Here is a 24,267-nt window from a genome sequence, read left to right as displayed (position 1 = left end):
CTTCCTCGTGAGATGAGCGGTGTCCAAATTTGAAATGTAAATAAATAAATAAATGCTTGGGGCACATGGGCATTGCAGGCCTCCTGTTTGTAATCACAGCTCTTAACATCTTTAGTACAAAGCATCACTGCAGTATAAAATCAGCTTTGAATCATTTGTTAACGTTTTCACTAAAAACTGTTCCTTAGAATTTGCATTTTCATTATTAAAATGTAAAATTTGAGAAGTATGTCTTAATGCTGACGAGAAACATGGTGATATTTTTCGCAACCATTTTTAAAGTTCATGTCAGGCTGTCTTTTCATTTCACTGCTTCATTTCATCTGTAACAGGGGAACACTTAAAACAATTTAAAAAGTGGACAGCAGTTCAATTTGATGTTGCCTGAGATACCTTGCATATAAAAAAATAAAAATGACTCCTCAGGACACTTGCATGACAAGTTGATTTACTACTTATTTCCTTGCATCATGAGTAATGCGACAGGCCCAGCGTAGAGCCAGATGAGTAAGGGAGGTAACTTTTATTGATGGGTCATGTCAGACAAAGGCATTATGTGCGGGCTCTTTCAGCTGTTCCTGTAGAGATCAGAGCCAATCTCGGTGTATGGCTTCTTAGCGGGGATGCTGCAAGATTCAGTTGAAGAGTCTTTTATGTCTAAAACAACAAGTATTTCATAAAACAATTAGCATGCAGATTTACGTCAAATTTATTCAGAATGCAGAGAAGCAAGCATTTTCTTCCTTTTGTAGTTCCAGGCAGAATGCTGGCTCTGTTGAAAAGCTTTGACCTTCTTTCAAACATTTCATGTTTAAAAAGTATTGTTGTGTCCACTTGTTTACAAAGTCAAAGCTTTTTACTCCTGTGACACTTGACTGTTGCAATATGTACGTGCATGCTTCTGTGTATGTGCATGTGTGCATGCATGCATGTGCTATGGAAAGTGATGGAGATGTAGAGGATTACATGGGACAAAGTGGGGAGAAAGGTCCTTCTACCTTTCTCATCACACCAGAAACTGCAGCACCCAGGGAAACATAAGAGGAAGATTCAGGAGAAAAGAAAGCACTTAACATAGAGCACATAGTTAAACTATGGTGCTCACTGCCACCTGAAGTAGTGATGGCCTACCAGTCCTTGGGGGAGATGTTGGCCTTAACTGGGAAATAGGAGGTGCTCTTATGCTGTACATATTCCATAGAAATAAGAAATGATTTAATTGTCTAAGTTCCATGGAAGAGGTGCAGAATAAATCAACTTCCAGCAGGCATATTTCTATAGTGGTGGTGGGTGCTATTTTTCAAAGGAACAGATGTTTCTGTAAACCCATGGATAAGATCTATTTGATTATTCCCAGGAGCCACTGCTTGCTTGCTTGCTTGCTTGCTTTTTCTTTCTTTCTTTCTTTCTTTCTTTCTTTTTCTTTCTTTCTTTCTTTCTTTCTTTCTTTCTTTCTTTCTTTCTTTCTTTCTTTCTTTCTTTCTTTCTTTCTTTCTCTTTCTTTCTTTCTTTCTTTCTTTCTTTCTTTCTTTCTTTCTTTCTTTCTTTCTTCGGCTTGTATGCCGCCCATCTCCCCCACGGGTGACTCTGGGCGGCTCACAATAAAAAAGAAGAAATACAATTCTCTCCAAGATGGCTAAAAACTATAAATAATTTAAAAACATATTAAAAATACCCTAAAAAATACCCTCCTCTAATTTTGGCCCTATAAAAACCTGTAAGATGCTGGGGGGGGGGCAACCCACCATCCCACCAGCCATCTCCACAGGTGCGGGCCCCCCTCTGGCCCCCAGGCCTTCTGGCAAAGCCAGGATTTAACCCCTTTCCTGAAGGCCATGAGGGAGGGGGCACACCAGACCTCAGGAGGCAGGATGTTCCATAGGGCGGGCGCTGCAGCAGAAAAGGCTCTCTGCCTAGACCCCACCAATCGAAATTCCCTGACCGGTGGGGTCTGCAACCTGCCCCTTCTGCTGGACCGAGTGGGACGGGCTGAAGAGACCAGGGCGAGGCGGTTCCTCAGATAACCTTTAAGACAGAATTAAATCTTAATTGACCAAATGGAGAAGACACACAGATCAAATTAGGTGACGACTGGAGGTTTCCCCATTACATGGGTTGAGGCACAGAAATTAAGGGGATGATCCAAAGGCTTTATGAAAAAGTCAAGTTTTAAAGAGAGATGGAAGGGCAACAGCATTCATGAGAGCTTTCTGGAAAGCAGTTCCAGCATGAAACCTGCTGAGGGACTCATCTTTGTCAGGCTTAACCATGATAAGATCTGGGCCTGCCACTGAAGACTGTTCAGAAACTTAAGCTAGCATAGAATGTAGCAGCAAGAATTTAACTACAACAGGGCAAAACATAAGCATTACTTGTCTTCACTTGTTTCAATCCATTTTTAGTCCTAGTTCAACATGCTTTCTTTACCTATAAATTCCTATGTGATCTGAAAAATAGCAGAAAACCTTCTCCTTTCTGTGCCTTAGGTTGGCTTATCCAAAAGCCATTCTTTCTGTATCTGTACCCATCTCTGCCATGCAAAAAGCAGTGGGTAGGTATGATTTAGAGGAAATCATCTTGACTAAAGCTGTGGTTGAGATATGTTGATCAATGCCCAGCACTCACAATCATCTTCTTTTAGAACCAGTCTAGGGTTTTTTAAAATTTTCCTGGTCCTTTTGAGGTCCATTTGCTGGACTGTCAGTATGCACACACACAGAAACATACAATCATTTGAAGACAATAAGCTCTCTGTTCACCAATGACAATATACTTACAATATAAGTAACCCCTACTGAGTTTATGGGGACTTGGATCCTAATAAGTATTTATAGAATTAGAGCCAAAAAATTAGTATCAAACTCTTTCTTGAAAACAAATATCTCCAGAGATAGAACCCCATTTTTTAAAATGTGACTGTAATTATTGCACGTGTCTGAAAAAGTGAGGAAGATGGGAAAAATTAACAATATTTTAATTTAATCCATAAATAAAATTAAACACAATCACATTTTAGTACATATTACAGTGACTGAAATCAATACAAATGTAAACGCAGTAAAAAATTATTTCATATAACAACTCTAGATACGTTAGACAACGTAAAAAATACATCTCAGTGTTTAAGTATTTTAAACAGTAGAGGAAAGTGCTTTTTAAAGATAATATTGCCATTTAATATTAACCCAGATCATTAAGTTTATTTAAATGAAAATCATTCCTAGCAAATTTGACTTCTTTCTATAACAACGTGCCTCCGGTTGAGAATTAGTATTAACTGAGTTCAAGTTGCTGTATTACATCATTTCTCAAGCAGTGCAAGATGTTTATTCTAACCACTGAAATATATTGACATTCTGTGACTGTGTTGTAAGCTAGCACTGTAACTGTGAGCCTGCACCTGGGTCCTTTGTGACCAAAGGATACCCTTCAGTTGCACATGTATGTTCATCATGATTTCTAGCTTCTAAAAACAGCGTTTTCTGCAAAACAGCTAATTTAGTGTAATGACACCTATAATAAAATGAATGCACTGGGATGTATTTGATTTTGTATTTCAGGAATAGCCCAATCTTTTCAGGCTAGTGGGTTTATTTGCAATTTCAAAAGCCTTGTGGGTGATTTCACAGAATGACTGCCCTGGGTACCAACTTCTTAGTCCCAAAATGCTTTCATGGTGGTGTGGCCAGTCACGGGACACATATCTGCTTCCCGCTACACACTCCAGCTTCAGGATGCTCCCTACCATCCCAGTAAATTTATGGCAAGTTGTTTTTTGAGTTTTTTGTAATGGGCAGGTGGGGACTTTTCTCATGGCACACTGGCATACTTAACTAAGTACCTAACTACCATAATTTTCATTTTCAAAGAATACCTATGTATGTAGCTTATCTGGAGCTTGGAATATGCTAGAATCTGCAGCATGCCAGCTTTCTACTGTATTTCAGTTTCGACGACGACGACGACGATGATGTACAGAATCTGGAGATTCCAAAGCTACTAGGAATTGACATCCTCTGGTACTCCACTGCCTTCCCTAGAATTTTTTTTCATTAATCTTACAGCATTAGTTTGTGTCCCACAGGAGAAGCCTTTAGTTCTGTAGGACCCACAGACATACCTACAAATCAATCCCTGTTGTTGCTCATTTATTTTCTGGCCATTAATCAATTGTCTCCAATAATAAAAGCTTCTGAGACTAGAAGCAAGTTTTCCCTTCTTAGGAACCACCTTTCAAAAAATATTCTTGAATAATACGCATTGCACCATTTAAAGAAAGCACTGAATGTTTACATAATAGAATTGCTTTCTGCAATTTAAAAAGAAACTATTGTATGTCCTATCCTTCTCAAAAAATCTGCACGCTTTCCAGAAACGTGAGTAAAAACCAAAAATTTTAAATTCTTACTTTACATGTATAGTTTTTTCCATGCTTCAGAATTCATATTATATATTGGTACCATTATAAAGAAATACAAATTACTGTCAGTGAGATCTATAATCAAGGATAGATGTTACTACATTCAACTTTGATTTTTTAAAAAAGAGTGTGCCTCAATCATGCAATTTTGATAGGCACCAGTTTAGAAGAAGTGTTAGGTATTGTTTTATTTTACCTTTTTGCTGTTAAAACTGGAGCAAATTACTTAGATGTTACTTCAGGATCTCCATAGGTTTCACTAGAATTTATGTTCTACTTAGCATTGCACTTTAGTTCGGTGATAAATTCTAACCCTTACATGTAATATTTTAGTGCATATAATCCTAAATTTTCAGTGGAAAATAGTAGGCAGACAGATAGCAGTATTCTGTTCTATAGTTCTGGGAAGAATGGGGAAAAACAAATAGATATGAATCTAGCAGGTGCCACAATATCCTTGCCTGTAGCTCTGAAATATAATCACATTTCAAATGAACAAAAAGAGACTCATATTAGTTTCCCTTTCTGATAAAGGAAAAATTAAAATCTTGCCATTTTCCCACTAGAATTCTATTTAGAAATAATTGGAAGACGTTACGACGCCACACACACGTATATATACACACTCAATTTTCTTAGCATTATGTTCATGTTTGCATTCTCTTGGCTGTCCTCCAGAAAATGATTCTGCTCTAGCTTTCAGAATGTTCCTTCAACCACTTGCAGAAAGGCTTGCCTCCCTTAAACAACACAAATCCTATTTGAAGAGCCAGATCATGTGAGGTAAGAAGATGTACTGCTCATTTCTTCACTGAGACCACAGCGAGTCTAACCCACTCTAGATGTTAGGCCAGTGTTAAATTCATAAAACAGCATTTAAAAGAACTGGAAGAAGTTGTGAGGACAACCCTCACAGGACTGTCACTGGAAAGCAAATAAGATACTAGTAAGTATCTGTCTCTATTAGTGTATATTAATTCTATGAGAACTTGGGATATTGCTCATCTCATGGTTTAAATATTAAACAATTATAATTGCCTATTATGCAGTGATCCCAAACTCTCCTCCTTTACTGGCATGTCAGCTGATCTTGCTTACGTTCCCTGCTCATTAGTTCTACCTTCGTGCTTCCAGCTTCCCGGGCTGCAAGCTCGTGGTCAATCAGCCCAAGACGGTGCAAATTGAGAAGAGAATCAGCAATAATCCGCGCAGTCCTCTTCTGATAGCCCCCAGACGTCACCATCAGGATAGGGATCCTGTGTTTTCGAGCAACTCGGAACACAATTTCGTCTCTTTCAATAATGCCCTGAGAATTTGCAACAGCAACAGTTGAAATAGCAAATGCTGGAGTTCCTAATACTTTATGAACTACACAGGTCATCATTTTACAATACTGTATGTATTTTACACCAAACTCTTTGAGAGTTATATATTATAGTAGTAGCTGTGACCACTGGTGATCCATTTACCATCAAAAAAAACTGGGTGCTGATCAACAGCCAACCAAGGAAATAGCTGAGAGTGAATTCTTGAACTGCTGCATTCGGTGCCCCAAAATAAGTCTTTCCAGCATCTACATGCAATGCTTTATTACCACAGTAAGGATGGATCACATCAGATGCCAGATCCAAACATTGAGCGTCATTTTTTTTTTAATTTTCTCTGTATCAAACAGACAGGATCTCATGTCCTTTTCAAAGACCCATGGAAGAAATGTTCTCTTCCCTTACAAATTTTTGTCTGAAGAAGGGTTTTCTTTCTCTTTTCAGATTACATACAAGAGAGCTAAACTGTACTTTATAGGTACTGCATTAAAAAAAATAAATGTACTAAATTAATGTTTTAATGTATTAAATTTAGATGTAAATCATTATTTACATCCAAGAGCTAGGAAAAAGAGCAGAATCAGGAATCAGGGGAAAGGGATGAAATCTGCCCTCGTCTCTGTTCTGACAAACGGCAACCCTCCTTTAAGGCCAGACCATGGCTTCCAGAACACAAGCAGCCCCAGTTTTGTTCTCTAAGGTCCCATCACTGTAATTCAGCCACAGAATGTCAATTTTAAGTGGCAAAATCTGGGGTCTTTAGTCTGTAGAAGGAAGACTCGGCTCAATGCATCCCTTTTCCAATAATCTTCCCAGTAGCCCAACTTTTTTTTTTTTTAGATGTTTTATCTCGTTTGTCTTGTTTTTTATAAATAACTCAAGGCAGCAAACATATCTAATACTCCTTCCTCCTCCTATTCTCCCAACAACAACCCTGTGAGGTGAGTTGGGCTGAGAGAGAGGGACTGGCCCAAAGTCTCCCAGCCGGCTTTCATGCCCAAGGCGGGACTAGAACTCACCATCTCCTGCTTTCTAGCCTGGAGCCTTCACCACTAGACCAAACTGGCTTTTCAGCCAAACTGGCTTTTCGGCACCCCTGTATCATGCTATACTCCCAACAACCCTCAAAAGCCAAAAGAAACACAAAACAATAGACCTGACCAGCAATCAGTCATCTGTACTCTTTTTTTCTATTTATACCAACAAAAGGAAGAGAAGTTCTCTATGCATCTGATATAACTGCTTTCCAGTTTGCAATGGTGTTTCCAGGCAAGGTTTTTATTGTGAATTGTCCTGTCCTACTTACAGGATCTTATGAGGGATCCAGACAACAACCTCCTAGTTTTCTACTGCTAGTTTTCTACTGCTGCTACTGTTTGCTTTTTTCTTCCTTCCATAAAATATCCATTAAAGGAAAAAGCTGTAATAGCTGCACAAAATATTGATTGATAATAAGTGCTAGCCAGGGGCAGTATGGTGAACTGAAGGCAGCTCTGCGAAAGGGGAGCCGACTGTGGCAAAGACCAAGGAACTGGTGAGTAGACCGGTCCCTCAGAAGCTCTTCAGCTAAGGAGATGATGGGAAATCATTCACAAGCACTCCAGATGGCTGCTCCTTGCAAGGAGACGGCAGGACAGCAGGTTTGAGTGCAGGAGATGATCGAATATATAAAGTTAGTTTACTTGATCAAAGTTAAAATAAGACATTTTGTTGCAATGTTCTGGCAACCTTTTATGGACCTTTTGCTGACACCAGGATTAAAAGTTGATGTTTTAAGGATTTGCTTATAGACAAGGGGTGGGATATGGGATGAAGAAATACCTGTTTAACCTTATAGGGGGTGAAGAGTTAAATTAAATCTGTTTATACTTGTTGTAATGAAGGTTGGAAATCACTTCTTCATATATTTTTTCTTTTTCTTTTTCTTGCACTTTTTATTCTTTCTTCCATTCTCTTCTCTTTCTCTAAGTTATTGTATTGTAATTATTATTGTATATAAAATTCTATATATTTGACAGATAATAAACACTAGCAGTGAGCCTCTTTTTTCCAGAACCAATGGAAAAGCAGCAGAAAATCACCTGAATTCTGAGAACTACATTCAAATTAAAACATGCAGGAACACAAACCTAGCCCCTGTCTGTAACCCCTTAAACCAATTGTACTTTTCCCCCAGATCATGCAGTAAGCACAAAGGACAGGTGTGGATCCTGGGGAAAGACACAGCTGCTTTAAAGAGTTGCAGAAAATGTACCTTCTCATTTCCACATGCTCTAAATAATATTTTTGGAATAAAAGCTGAGCACTACACAGCCCCAGAAAATAACTGAGGGGCCACATAGTACATACTCCAAGACAAAAACATACAGCAGTTGAGAGTACAAACAAAGAAAAGGAACTATAAAAAAATGAGATTAACTCAGAAGATAAAATAGGGCTGTGCAAGGATATCAGAATAAATAATGAGCTGGTCGCCATAGCTGGGATACTGACATCCTACAGTATCCTACTGTATTTTAGGAAAATAAATCTTTGTGCTCTACAAACCTCAGGTGAAATAGCTAAGCCTCCCAAAGGATCACCATCCAAAATATCAGTTCCAGCATTATAAATAATTATGTCTGATCTCATTTCATTCAGTGCACCTTCCACATGAGTTTTTACTTTCTGAAGGTATTCAGTGTCTTCTGTGCCCCAATCCAATTCAACTTTCCGCTTTATGGCTCCTAATAATACATACAAAGATTATATACAATTAAAAGTGATGGGAAGGGTGGGGAATAAGGATAGAAAAATCAGCTTTTGATATTTAGGATACACTTCTATTCAGATTTAGGAATAGGAGGAAACTGTTTTAAAATGATGTAAAGAACCCTCTTTCAACCTTAGAAGTAAATATTAATGGTTTATTTTTTGCATAGGATTTTGTTTTATTTGGCTTTATTCAAGTATATTCTGGTATAGGTTTCTGAACATTTACAGCACAATCCTTCAGAATTTACTTAGAAGTAAGCCCCACAGATTGCAATAAACTTCACTACCATATAGGCTTACAGTCTTAAATTATAATTTATTTTTATTTTTATTTATTTATTTGACTTGTCCCCACGCATCTCCCCACAACGGGGGACTCTGGGCGGCTTACAACAAACTAAAATCAGAAATACAATTAAAAGTTATAAAAACCAGACATTACAAAAATAAAAAAGCTAAAAAAATGCTGCCTTTCATTCCTCAGGGAACAATACTAAATTCTGAGTGTAATAATTCCATGATTACAAATTAGACTGTACTAATTAGATCAAATTAATTTCAAAAATACTCTCCACTTACGTTTAGCAAACCCATCTCCTGGATAAATATACCTGTTGTAAACATCCATAATATATACTCTTCTATCTTCCAAGAAGTCTCTTTCATGTCCATTTCCCTACAAGTTAAAATAATACAAACCAATTAATCAGGCCAAATCGTTTCTTCTTTGGTTCTTTTTTAATACAACTTTAATACAACTTGCAGGGCAGTTTATTGTGATATAACAGAATGTGATTGTGTGGGAATGTTACTGGTATCAAGATTAACTACAGTAAGGAGCTGCCACAGGATTCCTCTGAACTCCAGAATTCTTAACTCTAATAATTTTGAATTATTAGGCAATACTAGTTCAGCTCCTATGTACAGGCATATAGGCACATATAGGTCTGTTCCCAACTATGAATCTGGCAGGCATAGGAAAATACTGCTTCTCCATCTTGGATTTCTTCTTCCCATTCCTTAAGACACCCCTGTAAGACCATTCTTACTCAGTGTCTAAGCAAATTTTAAACTCCCTGGAAATGACAATTAATTACAGGTGGTCCTCATTTAACAACCATTCATTCAGCAACCATTCAAACTTGTGACATTGGAATTCTGGCCATTGCAGCATCCCGCGGTCACCATAGTCACCATTTGCAATCTTCTTTGCCGCCTTCCAACAAGCTAAGTTAATAGGGAAGCTGGCAGGAGGTTGCAAATGGTAATCACATGATGTCCTTGCTTAACGACCTGCAGTGATTTGCTTAATGACAGCAACTGGGAGTGTTGGAATTGCCATTGCTAAGGGGCTCAGTCACGTGATATCGCACTTTAGGACTGTGTTGCTTAGCAGCAGTAATTCTGGTCCCAATTGCCATAGTTAACTGGGGACTATCTGTATTGTATTAAAAGTCGCTTGTTAAGTTTTGCTTTTTAAAAATATACTGGAAAAAACTCCCAGTTGAGGAATTAATTTTCTTTATGGTAGTATGTCTCAGAACATTTTAATTTCATCACTCACCTGATGTGCATCCAAATCTATAATGGTTGCCTTAGAAACTCCTTCTACTCTTTCAAATAAAAACTGGAAAATAGAGCAAAAGAAATAAAAAAGAAATTGGAGAAAAGATAAGAAGTTTCAAAATTAAAACATCTGTTTTGCCCAGGCTATGCATCTTCAAAGAATTATGGCATATAAGGCATCTATAACGGGCTATTTATTTTAACATCATAATATAGAATATCCATTTGAAAACACTTTCCATAATTTAGTTTATGCTGAAATGTACTTCTTTTCATCCATGAAACCCACACCCAGGAAGAAAACAACATCCTAGTCATCCAATCAAGAGTCTAGTTCACACATCCTGCTAAGCCCTAATATGACTTGTTGATTAGCTGAGCTTGATGTGTTAACCTTTGAATTATGGTTTGTCAATCACAGTTCCTTTCTTTGCACATACTAAGTCCCAAACACTCCAAATACATGAAGAATGTTTTGTGTAAACTCTATAAATATATGTGTTTCTTCTCATCTCTTTATCCAATTCCCAATTCTTTATAAGAAGCTAAAGAGGCATGAGGTTTAGTCAATGAGGTTTACTCAATCATCCCAGCTGAGCTATTTTGGCTTCTGTGTTTACAGTACAAATTTGTTGGATTCTGTACTGGATTTGGAGGGCAGAATAATAAAATCATTCAGTCTTAATCATAACCACAAAGACTTAACTCACATTGCACCAACCAAAATTGGTTTCAACCCCATCTGTTGATTAAGTTATAGTGGCCTAGTGCATACATAATGCTAAACCAGAAAGCGGTTGCAGACTATAATTATTGGGTTCACGGTTATGCTAACCCAAAACAAGCCATGATCTGTGAACACAGTCAGATAATCATCTGATAATTGTATCAGATGATGTTGCAAGTAGAAATGAAGTATATAAAAGCTAATTTAATCCTTGGGGGAAAGGCACATCCTAAGAAGAGGATCATCTTATTTCCTGCTTCCTCTGGGAAGAAGAAACCAATTCCATACTCCATTTCCATTATCTGAACTACTAAGAACAAAATCAGTTATTGGTTTCTCAGATGTAAGATAAATATAATTTTGCAGTTTCTATAAAGAATCAAGTTGTTTGTTTACCTTTATAGCCAATGAAATATCAGCATATGCGCAAAAGCCTCCACCCTTATCACCTGAACAGTGATGGAAGCCACCACCTGGAAAAACAAGTAGCAGATTTGAAGAATATATAGAACTAAAATGCTAGGTGTTGCAGAAAAAGGGCTTCTAAGCTGTGCTCCATTAGCAAAATCGCACTTTGGGAGTAAGATACAGGAACTAAAGTGTTGTACCAGGCTCTTCCCAGAAAAGGTGGGTTTTGTGGAGATATTTGAAGGAAAATATCCAGAGGCAATGGAGCTGTGAGAGCAGAAATGACAAAAATAACGCTGGCTTCTTTCCACACACGAGTTGTGCCCCTGCACCCTCACGGACTATGTGGCTAATGTAGGGCTTCAGAAGCTCCTCAGTTCTGCTCCAAAAGATAGTTTAACACCAGTGTTTTTCAAACTTGGCAACTTTAAGATGTGTGGACTTCAGCTCCCAGAATTCCCCAGCTGGGAAGTCCACACATCTTAAAGTTGCCAAGTTTGAAAAACACTGTTTTGCACCATTTCTCCTAAACCTGCAGAACAGATAGCTTCCTATTCATGGAATTCCTGGCTCATCCCACCTTTCAGCTCCTGGGACATCCACCTCCCTCTGGTAGCCATGGTGCAATCTGCCTTGCCACCATCCCCTCCCCATCCTGCTGGCCTTTCTTCTTTCTTCCCCAATTCCTCTAAAAAAGGACAAGCGCAGCGGCTGCCTGGCTGCTCCTTGACAGGCTCTCCTGTTGGCCGGCTGGAGGGAGCGCTGGCTGGTTCCGTGGCAGGAGGAGCACAGCAGTGGCAGTGCTAAACTGCTAAAGAGGACATCAGGGCAGGGGTGGCAATGCCATGGAAATGCTCTTCAAGTACCAGAAAGACCAAAGGGAGGTGAGGCTCTGAAGACAAGGTCAAGAAGCAAATAGGAAGCTTCTGAAGAGGCTGAAGGAAGATCACCACGCGGGAAGAGTGAGGAGGGATTTTGGCAGCGGGATACCAATGGACTAGGAGTAGCAGCAAACCAGAGATTCTGGATGGCTGTAAGCAGGCAAGAGGCAATGAGGTTGTGGTGTAGAATTGGTTGTGATAAAGGAAGTAAATCTATTCCTACTTACCAACATTAACTGCCCACCCTCGCTCAATGGCCAGTTTCCCTGCCTTAAGACAAAGAGAGAAAAAAGGGATTGACTTGTGCAAAGTAGCTCACCAGGGATTCCACAAATGTCTCAGTTTAAGCACTGTTGTGAAATTAAACCCTTGCTACTTACTCAACTGGAGCACAAGGGGTTTTGAACTTTAAAGTGAAACTTCCATTAGCCTACTGTTTTGGGAGAAGCTGAGAGATTTTTAAGTGATTCAATGGGCACCTTAAGCTTTTACAAGATTTAAGGTGCCATTTCATTCCTTAAAACCGTCCCAAACTTCCCCACATACTAAAAAGGGGACTATTTTTGGCCCACCCCCTCTGGGGGAAGCTCTGAGGGCCATAAAAGGTGTTCTTTTCACACTTCTTTGATACCTTAATATTAAGTCTAATCCTGTACGTGCATGCCTTCAAGTCAGTATTGACTTCTGGCAACTGCCTAGAACGTCCCTGCAGTGTCTTGGCAAGATTTCAGAAGCGGTTTGCCCTTGCCGCCTTTTTCTTCCTAGGGCGGAGACAGAGGGACTGGCCCAAGGTTCCCCAGCTGGCTTTGTGCTTAAGGAGGACTAGAACTCAATATTTCCCGGTTTCTAGCCTGGTGCTTCACCACTACACCAAACTAGTTCTCTAATCCAAGTCCGATCCTATGATAGTCTCCTTGAGCTGAACTAAACTCTTCATGATTTATGGCTATGTCCATGCTGTTATCTTGGCAAGGTTACCAAAATGGCGTTTCTATCTTATTTAGAACTAGACAGCAATTTGGACTCTCACAATGTCAAAACTGCAGAAACTATTACAGAAACACCACTAGATAAAGTGACAAATTTAACAGCATGCTTCCACTAGGCTCTGGCGTCTGCTGTAAAACAAAAAAGATAAGGTATGATAAAATTTGGAGAACCACTAGCAATCAGAATTTAAAAATGGCTGCATTTACATGGCACAGTGAATCAAAAACAAATCTTATCAAACTCAGCTGTTGATGACTTCTGGTTCAATGGGTCTCCAAGCTCAGGAAAGCTGGATTCGTTGAGAAGGTGGTGACAGAGTTAGTGATGGGTCACTCTGTCATGTGAATGCAGTATTACCTGGGGTGGAGGTGAGGGTTGAGTTCTACAAAAGAGTTTCTTTCATCATCAAGTAGATCACTTTTTTCCTACTGCTTAGAGAAGATTTGTTCAGCTTTAGAAACAAAGCAAGAGGGAAAGAAAATACTGAACGTGCTTGTCTTACCATTATGGTTCCTCCTGTTTGTGTTCTCAGAGGCCTGAGCACCTTCCTCTGAACAAGGAAATTTGGCATAAAAAGGACTGGCGGGATTTCTGTGATCGTAGCCACTACAAAGGACCACTAGAAGAAAAGGGAGGGAAAATGTATAGCCAAATTTGACTGAAGATTAATTTTTGTGAACACACTTTACACATGTCTACCCAAGTCCCATTTATTTGATTCAATGGGATTTATCCCCAATCAGCATCTGTAGGATGGTGGCCTACAAACACAATCCCTTTAGAACATAGTCTAAATATATTGACTCAGAAGAAAGTCCAACCAAGTCAAACTGGTCTTACTCAGTAAGTGTGGCTAGTAATTCAAATGTAACATTTGCTATTATGGCAACTCAAAAGGTGAAACCAATATACTGTATGAGATAGATGCATTACATGCAAAGCGAGATATGTCAAGCCTTACTTTGGTATAATTGTGATGATTATGGCGTACAGCTTATGAAAACCACAAATTCACAATCTCAGAAAATTAGAATAGTGTGAAAAGGTTCAATATTCTAGGCTCAAAGTGTCCCACTCTAATCAGCTAATGAATCCATAACATCTGCAAAGGGTTCCTGAGCCTTTAAATGGTCTCTCAGGCTGGTTCAGTAGGAATCACAAGCATGGGAAAGACTGCTGACCTGACAGTTGTGCAGAAAACCATCACTGACACCCTCCATAAGGAGGGAAAGCCCCAAAAGGTAATTGCAAAAGAAGTTGGATGTTCCCAAAGTGCTGTATCAAAGCACATCAATAGAAGGTTATGTGGAAGGGAAAAGTGTGGTAGAAAAAAGTGCACAAGCAGCAGGGATGACCGCAGCCTGGAGAGGATTGTCAGGAAAAGGCCATTCAAAAGTGTTGGGGACTTTCACAAGGAGTGGACTGAGGCTGGAGTTAGTGCAGCAAGAGCCACCACACACAGACGGATCCTGGACATGGGCTTCAAATGTGGTATTCCTCTTGTCAAGCCGCTCCTGAACAACAAACAACGTCAGAAGCGTCTTACTTGGGCTGCAGAAAAAAAGAACTGGTCTGTTGCCCAGTGGTCCAAAGTCCTCTTTTCTGATGAGAGCAACTTTTGCATCTCATTTGGGAACCAAGGACCCAGAGTCTGGAGGAAGAATGGAGAGGCACACAATGCACAATGCTTGAAGTCCAGTGTGAAGTTTCCACAGTCTGTGTTGATTTGGGGAGCCATGTCATCTGCTGGTGTTGGTCCACCGTGCTTCATTAAGTCCAGGGTCAACGCAGCCGTCTACCAGGAGATTTTGGAGCACTTCATGCTTCCTTCCGCAGACGAGCTTTATGGGGATGCTGACTTCATTTTCCAGCAGGACTTGGCACCTGCCCACACTGCCAAAAGTACCAAAACCTGGTTCAATGACCATGGGATTACTGTGCTTGATTGGCCAGCAAATTCACCTGACCTGAACCCCATAGAGAATCTATGGGGCATTGCCAAGAGAAAGATGAGGGACATGAGACCGAACAATGCAGTTGAGCTGAAGGCCGCTATTGAAACATCCTGGTCGTCCATAACACCTCAGCAGTGCCACAGGCTGATAGCATCCATGCCACGCCGCATTGTGGCAGTCATTGATGCAAAAGGGGCCCAAACCAAGTACTGAGTACATATGCATGCTTATAGTTTGCAGAGGTCCAATATTGTTCTATTTCCAATCCTTGTGTTATTGATGTCATGTAATATTCTAATTTTCTGAGATTGTGAATTTGGGGTTTTCATCAGCTGTACGCCATAATCATCACAATTATACCAAAGTAAGGCTTGACATATCTCGCTTTGCATGTAATGCGTCTATCTCATACAGTATATTGGTTTCACCTTTTGAGTTGCCATACTGACGTAAATGAACATTTGCACGATATTCTAATTTTTCGAGTTTCACCTGTATATGCAAAGGAAAAGCATTTATTTATTTCAACAAAGTGACATCCTGATAAAATGACGATGAATGAACAAGAGGAGCAGATTAAAAGGGCTGGATCCCAGAGCTGCCTGAGAAGATAACTTATGCTCCTGATTATTTTCATCCATCCTTCCTCTTATAGTAGTTTCTGTCTTAAAATCCTTGTCTAATTTGAGATAATTCTTCCATTTTCCTGCATCCTTCCTTGTTCTAGAAGGTCCCCATATAAGCTACAGACACTACGAGCAGGTAAGCATCCAAGAAGCCACACGAGAAGTGAAAAGGAAGAGAAAAAAACAACCGGATCAGCTGCCTCCTGCTGATACAACCATCTGACATAGCCCAGGATTATATTATGTATTTTTTTCATTTAGGCCATTGAGCTTGGGATGAAAGCAATGTTTGTTACACTACCCTTTAATATTCACTGTGTCCTTATGCCCAACTGCAATCAGATAATTTAAGCACCATGTTTAATAATGTTTTCAAAAAAAAATGAAGAAAAACACTAACATCGAAAACATTCTGCAAAGGCAAAAGTACTGAGCAGCAACAAATAATGCAACGATTTCAGTGCTGAATGGAGCTAATGTAGTAAAACGACCCAACTGAAAGGACAAGGCAACAAATAACCAAGCTGCATTTTAAATGTATGACACTTTCCACTGTACGGCGAAAACACACCGTGATCTAGAATACCTCTTCAAAACTTTCCAATATATACTTCTGTAAGCAATACAAAAAAAGTTAACCACTCTTCAAACATCTTGCACAACTTACAGCAAAAACACACCACGGGCTGCAGTGTGATTTGAAGCACTTCATGGGATTCTTGCCAACGCTGCTCTGCAAAAATGTTTTGAAACTGCACGCTAATCTACAATTGATCAAGAGTTTTTAGAGGGGTGGTACCTGCGTGTTGCCCACTGCATTTCTATTAAGTTATATCTTGTGGAAATGTAAATTGCATTACATTTACATAAACTGCGATAGAAATATTATGACATTTTCTACCTGTTCCTTATGTCCAATAATTTCTATCAAAAAGAAAGAATTTAACAACCAACCTATTGTTCCTTCCCAGAGAAAGAAAACCAAGAATGTAAACTGAAAAAATCAAGGGCAGAATTGGGGGAAACGTGTGCTTTGGCTTGCTAAAATAGTTCATAACCTGATTTAGGAGTGGGTTTTCCAATCAGTGCAATTGGAGGAAATTCACGAGCTGAATCTAAGGCTAGCCAGCTTCTATTCCTGCCAGTCTTCTTTTACCCATCAGTAGGAAGAGAAGACAACTTTTTATTTTGAGTATTAAGGAATGTGGAGGATGAACACAAAAATGACATACTGCGCAACACAGCTCACTGGAAATTCCAGGAAGGAAGGAAAACTTGCTGTTGCATTAAAAATTAATAAATTTGACCTTCCAAAATGGCCAGATACAGCAGAGGTCAGGATTCCTTCACATTTCAAAAGCAAACAGAAGAGAGAATTTCAGCAAATATATCTTACACAAGAAGTGACTGTTATTCAATGGGAGAAGCCCTAGACTCCTTACATCTGTAGGACTCAGGTTCATGCTGGGCAACACTATCATATGGTTACAGATAAGTCCTCTTTAGCAACCACAATTGGGACCAGCAACTCAGTCATTAAGTGAAGCAGTCACTAAGTGAAACCATGACTGTGCTTATGATCTTACTTCAGGTTTCATTTGATTTACAGACCTGCAAAGGTCGTAAATGCAAGGATTGGATGTAAAGTTTTTTTCATCACCATAGTAACTGCAAATGATCACTAAATGAGGCAGTTACTAAATGAGGACTACCTGTATTCAGTTTTGGCTTAAACTATTGAATGAACAATACAATAGTTTGTACGAACATTCACCAACTGTGGTGAATGACTCTGCTATACATGGACCTCAGCATTCTATCTGTACTACCACATCAGTAATTGCCCCTAAGAAGATCAGAATCTTAAAGCTGGAAGGAAATTATTTTTGTTGTAGATATCTATATTTCCTTTAAGTCAATTAAAAATTGCTATGGGTTTTTTACAGATGTGTGTGTGTAAGCGTGGGTATATGTGAGAGAGAAAGTGTGTGTGTGTGTGTGTGTGTATACAAGAGAGAGACAGATGCAATATATGTGGGGGAGGAGAGATTAAAAAAAGGTTTATTTAAAAAAGTAGAAGATACCATACCTTCAATCGATTCAAGTAATGTCTTGTGTGAACAACTAAAAGGTCTTCCTCGGTTGCCTCTCGAGCCTGTACAATCAAGTCATCTGTAATTAGCTTTGCTTCTGAATTTAAAAAAATGGGGGAGAGGGTAATAAATGATACACAAATAAGATTCACTTTTCAACATTATAAAAGCCAAGCCATAATATTTTTAATTTAGGTAAGAAAACTTGTGTTGGATCAGATGAACAGCCTGTCTAAACCTGGATGCCATTTTCAATTAGATAATTTGGAGAGACCAGTTTCTCTTTGCTTGTGTTCCACAGCAACGGATTATTTGGAAGATGTTGCTTCTGGCACAGAAGAGAAAGCTATGATAGCTACCCCTATCCTGCTATCCTATGATTTAATTATGGGTTATGTGAAAATGTATTTCCCTTCATCTACCCAGAAACTGCCATTGGTACAAAATACAGCTGTTGGGGGCTGCCAGAGCTACGTGACAGTGGTTCTGCAGATGTTGCTTTGGCTACTGATAGGTTTCCAAGTGCAATTCAAAAAGCTGATTTTATTCTATAAAGCTCTTTATGGCTTGATTCCCAGGGACCTTCAGGACCGTTTCTCCCACATGGAATCTGCTTGTCATGCATTCTTTTTACGAAGGGTGTGCCTCAGAACCTCCCCATCAGAATTGGGGGAGGGGCCACAGGCAGGCATTCTCATTGGTTGCCTCCGTCCTCTAGAACACTCTCCTCGCAGAGATCCAGGTGGCTCCTACCTGCAGTTACTCAGGAAGGCTGATCTTAGGGTCTCATATGACTTGCGTGCTATCCTTGGAGGGGGGTGATATTTGGATTTATTTAATTATCTAATATCTTTTTAATTCATGATGATTTTATGACGCTATGTTTTTATACTTTCATGGCTATGAATCATCAAGAGTCATTTTGAAGTCGGCAGTATAAATCAATAGATCAATCTACAAATTAAGTGCTTATGGGGATGTGTTTTTCCCTACAGCCTTTCCCCACTGAGTCTACTGGAGAGAAATGAGGTCATCTACTGGCATGGGTTGACCTTCATTCCAAGGAAACGGAAGATCCTGCAACTTCAGTGACTCCAAGGGTCCTGCCAGCTCCTTTTTGCCTACTCTAATGTTGGAAGTCTTCTGGCAGCACATTTTTCTGCAGCCTCCCAGAGAATGTTTATGAGGTTGGAGTTCCTTCTCCAAGGGCAGCTCTGACACTCTGCCAACAGAAGAAGATCTCTAACAAATCGCATGGTTCCTAAGTACCATAATTCAAATGCATACCACAGATGTCCCCAGACAGATATCGCAATGTAGGTTGAAACACTTTTATCCTAGCCAATAATGCCAACAGTTGACTAGGGAAGAAGGAAGTGGCGGTTTAACATACTTGGAGGTCATGAAATAACAGAAGTTGATTTGGAGAGTGTAAAGTTCACTTTTATGATTAACTAGAATGATTTCAATCTCCTCCCTTCATTCAATTTCTGTTTACTGCCATGTTTGGCAACTAAGTTGACTGACAACCTAGTCTAGGGACGTTTCCTCCTCTTAATTATATATTATGTTCACACACCACACAGAACTCATATTAGAAAATACAATTGCTGCATTCACATGATAGGCTAATCCCAAATAAATAAACCATATTATGGTTTAATGTGAATGGGTTAATTAAGGTAATGTCTGGGTTCTCATAACACACTAAACCACAATCTCCCAATTCTAGCCTAGTATGTTGTGCATACCTAGCCAGATTCTTGGTAGTGAGTGAATATCAAAGTTCGAGGATCCATCCTTTTGACCAGTCCAGCAGTTACAAACTGGACTGGCTGAAAAGCAACTCGCTATACATCATGGCTATAAGGAATATACCATTCCTTCCAGTAAATCAGATGAAAGCCATTCACACAGCCTCAGAAAGTTTCTATTGTCCTTCCTGCTCTACTTTCCCTTATGAATGCCACGGAAGCAAACAGAAATATGTGCCCAGCATGCAAATATATATTTCCTACTTTTTTTGGTGCTACATTCTGAGCTCATAATTATACAACTATTGTACAACTGCAGTGGCCTAAAATTCTAATTAATAAATAAATGCAAACCTAACTGTTTTTACAGTATTTAAACAGAAGCTGGATGGCCATCTGTTGGGGATGTTGTAGGAGTTGATTCCTGTACTGGGGACAGGATGAGACTGAAAGGTCCCTCCCAGCTCTTATGTTCTATGATTCTATGTCTATATCATTTAACCTAGATATGAAGATATCATATTTTCTTATTTGAAAGTATCTGGTATAAAAAATTAATACTTTTTGTTTGTTTTGCAAGCTGACTTCTTTAAGACAGGACTATTTCCAACAGTATTTATATCTCTATTTTGTTTTTATTACCTTTCAAGAAATTTATTACTTTCCCCCATTTTCCAGCATCAAATGGATGTAGTTTCTCCAGGCCCAGAAATGTAATGTTGTAATCTGGTGAATACACAATGGGCCAGCATGTTGATGGAGTATCTTGATATAGCTCTGTCCTATGAGGCCTTGAAGAAATAAATATAACATTAGACAACCAAAATACTGATAGGTGAAAATACATTGTTTTCAAACAATGCCAACAGCTTATTTGGATGGAGGATATAAAGGATTACCAACAACACATCATTTATGCATTTGTAATAACTCACAGGTGGAAGGTCTGATCCATTACTTATTACATCGCAAATTATATCAGGAACTTAGAGTTAAATACATCATGCTTTTGTTAATCCAACTGAATTAGACTAGTTTAGAAGAAAAAAACTATTTTCTGTTGACTGACGTAGATGAACATCTAACAAAATAAGTTGCATTGTTTGCACTGTCCGCAAGGAAAATACAAAAGCCGATGTTGAAAGATAGTGCTGTTAATATGAGAGGGGATGTAGTGAACTGATACAGATTGTTGTAATTTCATATGAATTTTGATCAAATCGATGGTTGCAAATAAATGTAAACGTATGATAGATTAAAATAAAGTACATTCCACACATATACTTCAGAATTACATAATAGTTTTGCCACATTTTTTAAGAATACCATTTATATTCATCACCCTGGTCCCTTTAGAGGTCAGCAGTGTTATACAAACAGCAGGAAAGAAATAATGAACCAAAATAATTAAATGCATGAAGTTAATTTAATTTTATTATTATGGTCAGGGACCCAAAGGATATTATTTTAAGAAAATCTGAATTTAAAAATCTAAAATATACAGAATTGTTTTACAGCATTACTCAAATGATTAAATTACCAGTTTACCAGTTACTAAAACCAATCCTGTACAATAAATTGCTTAATTTTAATTCAGTAGTAACTAAAATTTAGGATACTTAAGTGACAGCTCTAAGAAGAGAGACATAAATAAATGCATACAGCTTTTTTAACTACTGCTGATTCTTTCTTACTACTGTAAAATCAGAAATTAATTTTAAACATTCTGCCCTGAAGGGCTATAAGCTTCTAAACAGGGAAAACTAAATTATTGGACAACTAATGGTGATTGATCAGCATTTAGCTACTCTTCTGTGGGACCTTAGGATGGGAAAAATAATTAATGTGTGTTTTGTTGTGTTTGCTTCATATTTTAGAAGGCATGAAATAAGAAAGGCAACATAGCTAAAACCATTACCTCAACACCATTCACTACATTTCCACCACACCTTTCTATTCTTGTAGATATCCTTATTTCCACCATATCCACACATTGTCTTTTCTTCTTTAAATTTTTCACCTCCCTTTTTTTTTTTTTTTGAGGATGTCGCTAACTCTTCTCAATCATTCACTTTTCCTTTATACAGGTAGTCCTCGCTTACCATCCGCTCGTTCAGTGACTGAAGTTACAACGATGCTAAAAAAGGAGATTTACAGCCAGTCCTCAAAATTGCAGCTGTCGCAGCATCCCACTGCAGTTTGGGCACTTGGCAACCAGCATGCATTTACGATGGTCGCAGTATCCCATGAATGCCATTTGCAACCTTCACAGCCAGCTTCCGATAAGCAAAGTCAATGAGGAAGCTGGCAGGAAGCTGCAAGTCATGATCACGTGACATTGTGCTTAACAATGTGCGGTGATTTGCTTAACAACCGCAGCTGGAACTGGCAAACTGACATCATAAGTCGGGCATGGTCATGTGACATTTCACTTACCAACCGTATTGCTTAGTGATGGAGTTGCTGGTCCCAACTGCGGTCGGTAAGTGAGGATTACCTGTATATTGATTCTGCAATTCAATCCTCATTTATTCTCTGCATATGACCAAACCACCTAAACATATTTTTATGTTTCTCTGACATGCCCAATTCTCACTTACATATAACAAAGTGGACAAAAGCAAGCTGTTATACAGTCATTTTTGCTTCTTACCACATTCATTTATCACAGCAGACTATATCCTATTCACTACTTTTGCATGAGAATTTACACATCTTAAAATTTCTCCATTTTCCCAATACTAGTAAACTCTGCTAACATATACAAATTCACCACCTTGGTCTAGTTTTTCACCCTTTATGCATACCTTTCAATTGTTTACACCAGCTAAATTTACCAAGATATATATATAGAAAACTATGTTTAATTTGATACTTCCACATAAAGATTTTATTGTTCAATCATCTAACTTCATTCATAAGGTGGGGGGGGAGGAAGATAGGAATCTAGACAGGATCATCCACTTTGCAGCCATTCTGTTTTCAGACTTCTATAATTAGAAAAAAAGATGGAAAAAAACAAAGCAGGGAATACCAGAGTGTCTGCACAATACTACTCCCTATCTGGAAGTATTCTAATTATTTGCTATAGCTTTTGTTTCTTTTGTTCTCTGGCATTCCAGCACATTAAACACTGGAAATGAGAGAAGAGCTAAAGGAACAGTATGTAAAAAAAGAGTAACACGGGGGCATGTCATGGTACTTCCTCTTCCCAAGTGGTAGGATTTTTGCCAAAAAAACCAAAATAGTTCTCAGCACTTTCTGTACAGCTCTGTTTTATTAGGACTGTGCAACACATTCAAAACACAAGAAACGTTAGAGCTGCTTTGTCCTTGGAAAGACTTGCAGGGCGGCTTCAAAGTGTGTCCATTCTGCCTCTCTCTATTAGTACATAAGAACCCATGTTCCATCCATTCATATTTTTATCTACACAGCTCTGTGTTGTTTGTTCAGGCTGGCAGGGCACTCTGAGGCTCAGACAGGGTACCTACCAGAAAGCTAACAGTGTTTCAGAGACCTTCTACATTCAAAACTTGTTCTAGCTACTCCTCAATTTGTACCATGATTTTTCAGCTAAAGGCAATTTAAGCTCTATACCAGTGTTTCTCAACCTTGGCGACTTTAAGATGAGTGGACTTCAACTCCCAGAATTCCCCAGCCAGCCATGCTGGCTGGGGAATTCTGGGAGTTGAAGTCCACGCATCTTAAAGTCGCCAAGGTTGAGAAACACTGCTTTATACTTACATACTTTGCCTACATTTTCTTTCCTTTAGTGATTACTTTTCCTTTCCACCCTTGAAACATTACTTATAGAACCGGTTTAAAACTGCAAACCTCACCTGCACGAGACAAGCAATGCTATTTGCAGACAATCTAAGCATGAGGCGGCAATCAGACTACGGCTAACAGTCTTACCTGAGGGGTGGGCAAGGCCAAGATGCACGCTCCAATATTGCAAAACACCTTGTCCATTCCACAAGTTATTTTAAATGCACAGCAAACTTCAACCTAGAAGCAACTCGTGCTTCTTTTAAATAGAACGCGAGGTTAATGTAAGAAAATGGTTTGCATCACGTAGTATCTTTTATTTCAGTTGTTGTGGAGAAGACATTTCAACCATTACGTTCGTCTGAACGGTTCACCTCTCTCCTTTTCCACATAGCACGGGTGTGGGTGTGCGCACGCAGGCAGGCACACAGGTGCACACCACGGGCGAAGAGGACTCCAGCCCACACAAGTTGTGCGAGAATACATCTGTCCCCATCTACAAACACTCCTGACCGAGACATCCCAGCAGCTACCTCCAGGGTGCCTCTATTCTCACGACTAGCGTGTTGTGTGAATTCCAGCCCGGCCGTCGATCCAACTCGGGACTCCAGAGGCAGCCCGCCCCCGGGGGAACGCGTCGCCCGAGCCCGGCCATTGTGAGGGCTCACAACCCGCCCCAGCAACCGCCCCGAGGAGCGGCGCGGCGGGGACGGGGGGCTCCGCCGCTCGGGGCCGCTCGCCTCCTCCCGCCGCCCGAAACTGCCGCAGCCCGCAGGCGTCCGTCCCTGCGCTCCTCCCTCCGCCTGGCCGCGATCGGCGCCCCCGGGAGAAGCAGCGCCTGCCCTGGCCGCGGAAGCCCCGCGCCACCCGCTCGCTCGCGACTCACATGCCGCCCTGAGCGCTGACGCTCCGTCCGAGCCCCCGACTTGCCAGAAAGTCCTGCTCAGCAGCCACGCTACTGAGCATGCCCGGCCGTTTTCGAGCACGCTCAGACTGTCCC

At 39.7% G+C, this 24,267-nt stretch overlaps 1 protein-coding gene across 4 annotated transcripts; it reads right to left on the bottom strand.

The window, feature by feature from the left end:
• Positions 1–2,931: 2,931 nt before the first annotated feature.
• Positions 2,932–24,267, bottom strand: HDAC11 (histone deacetylase 11). 4 transcript variants are annotated; one of them, XM_088134583.1, is made up of 11 exons: positions 24,154–24,174; positions 22,381–22,489; positions 20,142–20,290; positions 17,742–17,842; positions 13,574–13,690; positions 12,309–12,351; positions 11,189–11,265; positions 10,064–10,126; positions 9,079–9,175; positions 8,293–8,471; positions 2,934–5,726 (listed from the first exon to the last, which is right to left on the bottom strand). In XM_088134583.1, coding segments are annotated over exons 2-11 (1,065 nt in total). In that variant the 5' UTR covers positions 22,383–22,489; positions 24,154–24,174; the 3' UTR covers positions 2,934–5,489. The 4 variants fall into 4 exon arrangements, with proteins under 4 accessions (XP_087990706.1, XP_007437025.2, XP_087990708.1 ...); XM_088134580.1 differs by lacking the exons at positions 22,381–22,489; positions 24,154–24,174 and adding an exon at positions 23,801–24,147 and having other exon boundaries at positions 2,932–5,726; XM_007436963.4 differs by lacking the exon at positions 22,381–22,489 and having other exon boundaries at positions 2,933–5,726; positions 24,154–24,267.

The sequence above is a fragment of the Python bivittatus genome, unplaced genomic scaffold, assembly GCF_059951505.1.
Source record: "Python bivittatus isolate LINGU-HERP-01145 unplaced genomic scaffold, Pbiv_v1 ctg000080_np1212, whole genome shotgun sequence".
In the NCBI taxonomy this organism is placed as follows: domain Eukaryota; kingdom Metazoa; phylum Chordata; class Lepidosauria; order Squamata; family Pythonidae; genus Python; species Python bivittatus.
Note: the sequence above shows the minus strand (reverse complement) of the source record. Positions and strands in the feature narration are given on the sequence as shown.

Coding starts and splice junctions, on each gene's coding strand:
- HDAC11 (XM_088134580.1), bottom strand. CDS start 23,922: ATGGCCGGGCTCGGGCGACGCGTTCCCCCGGGGGCGGGCTGCCTCTGG. Junction 13,691..17,741: donor ATTACTTGAATCGATTGAAG/GTATGGTATCTT, acceptor CTTTTCTTCTAG/TGGTCCTTTGTAGTGGCTAC. Junction 12,352..13,573: donor AAACAGGAGGAACCATAATG/GTAAGACAAGCA, acceptor CTTTGTCTTAAG/GCAGGGAAACTGGCCATTGA.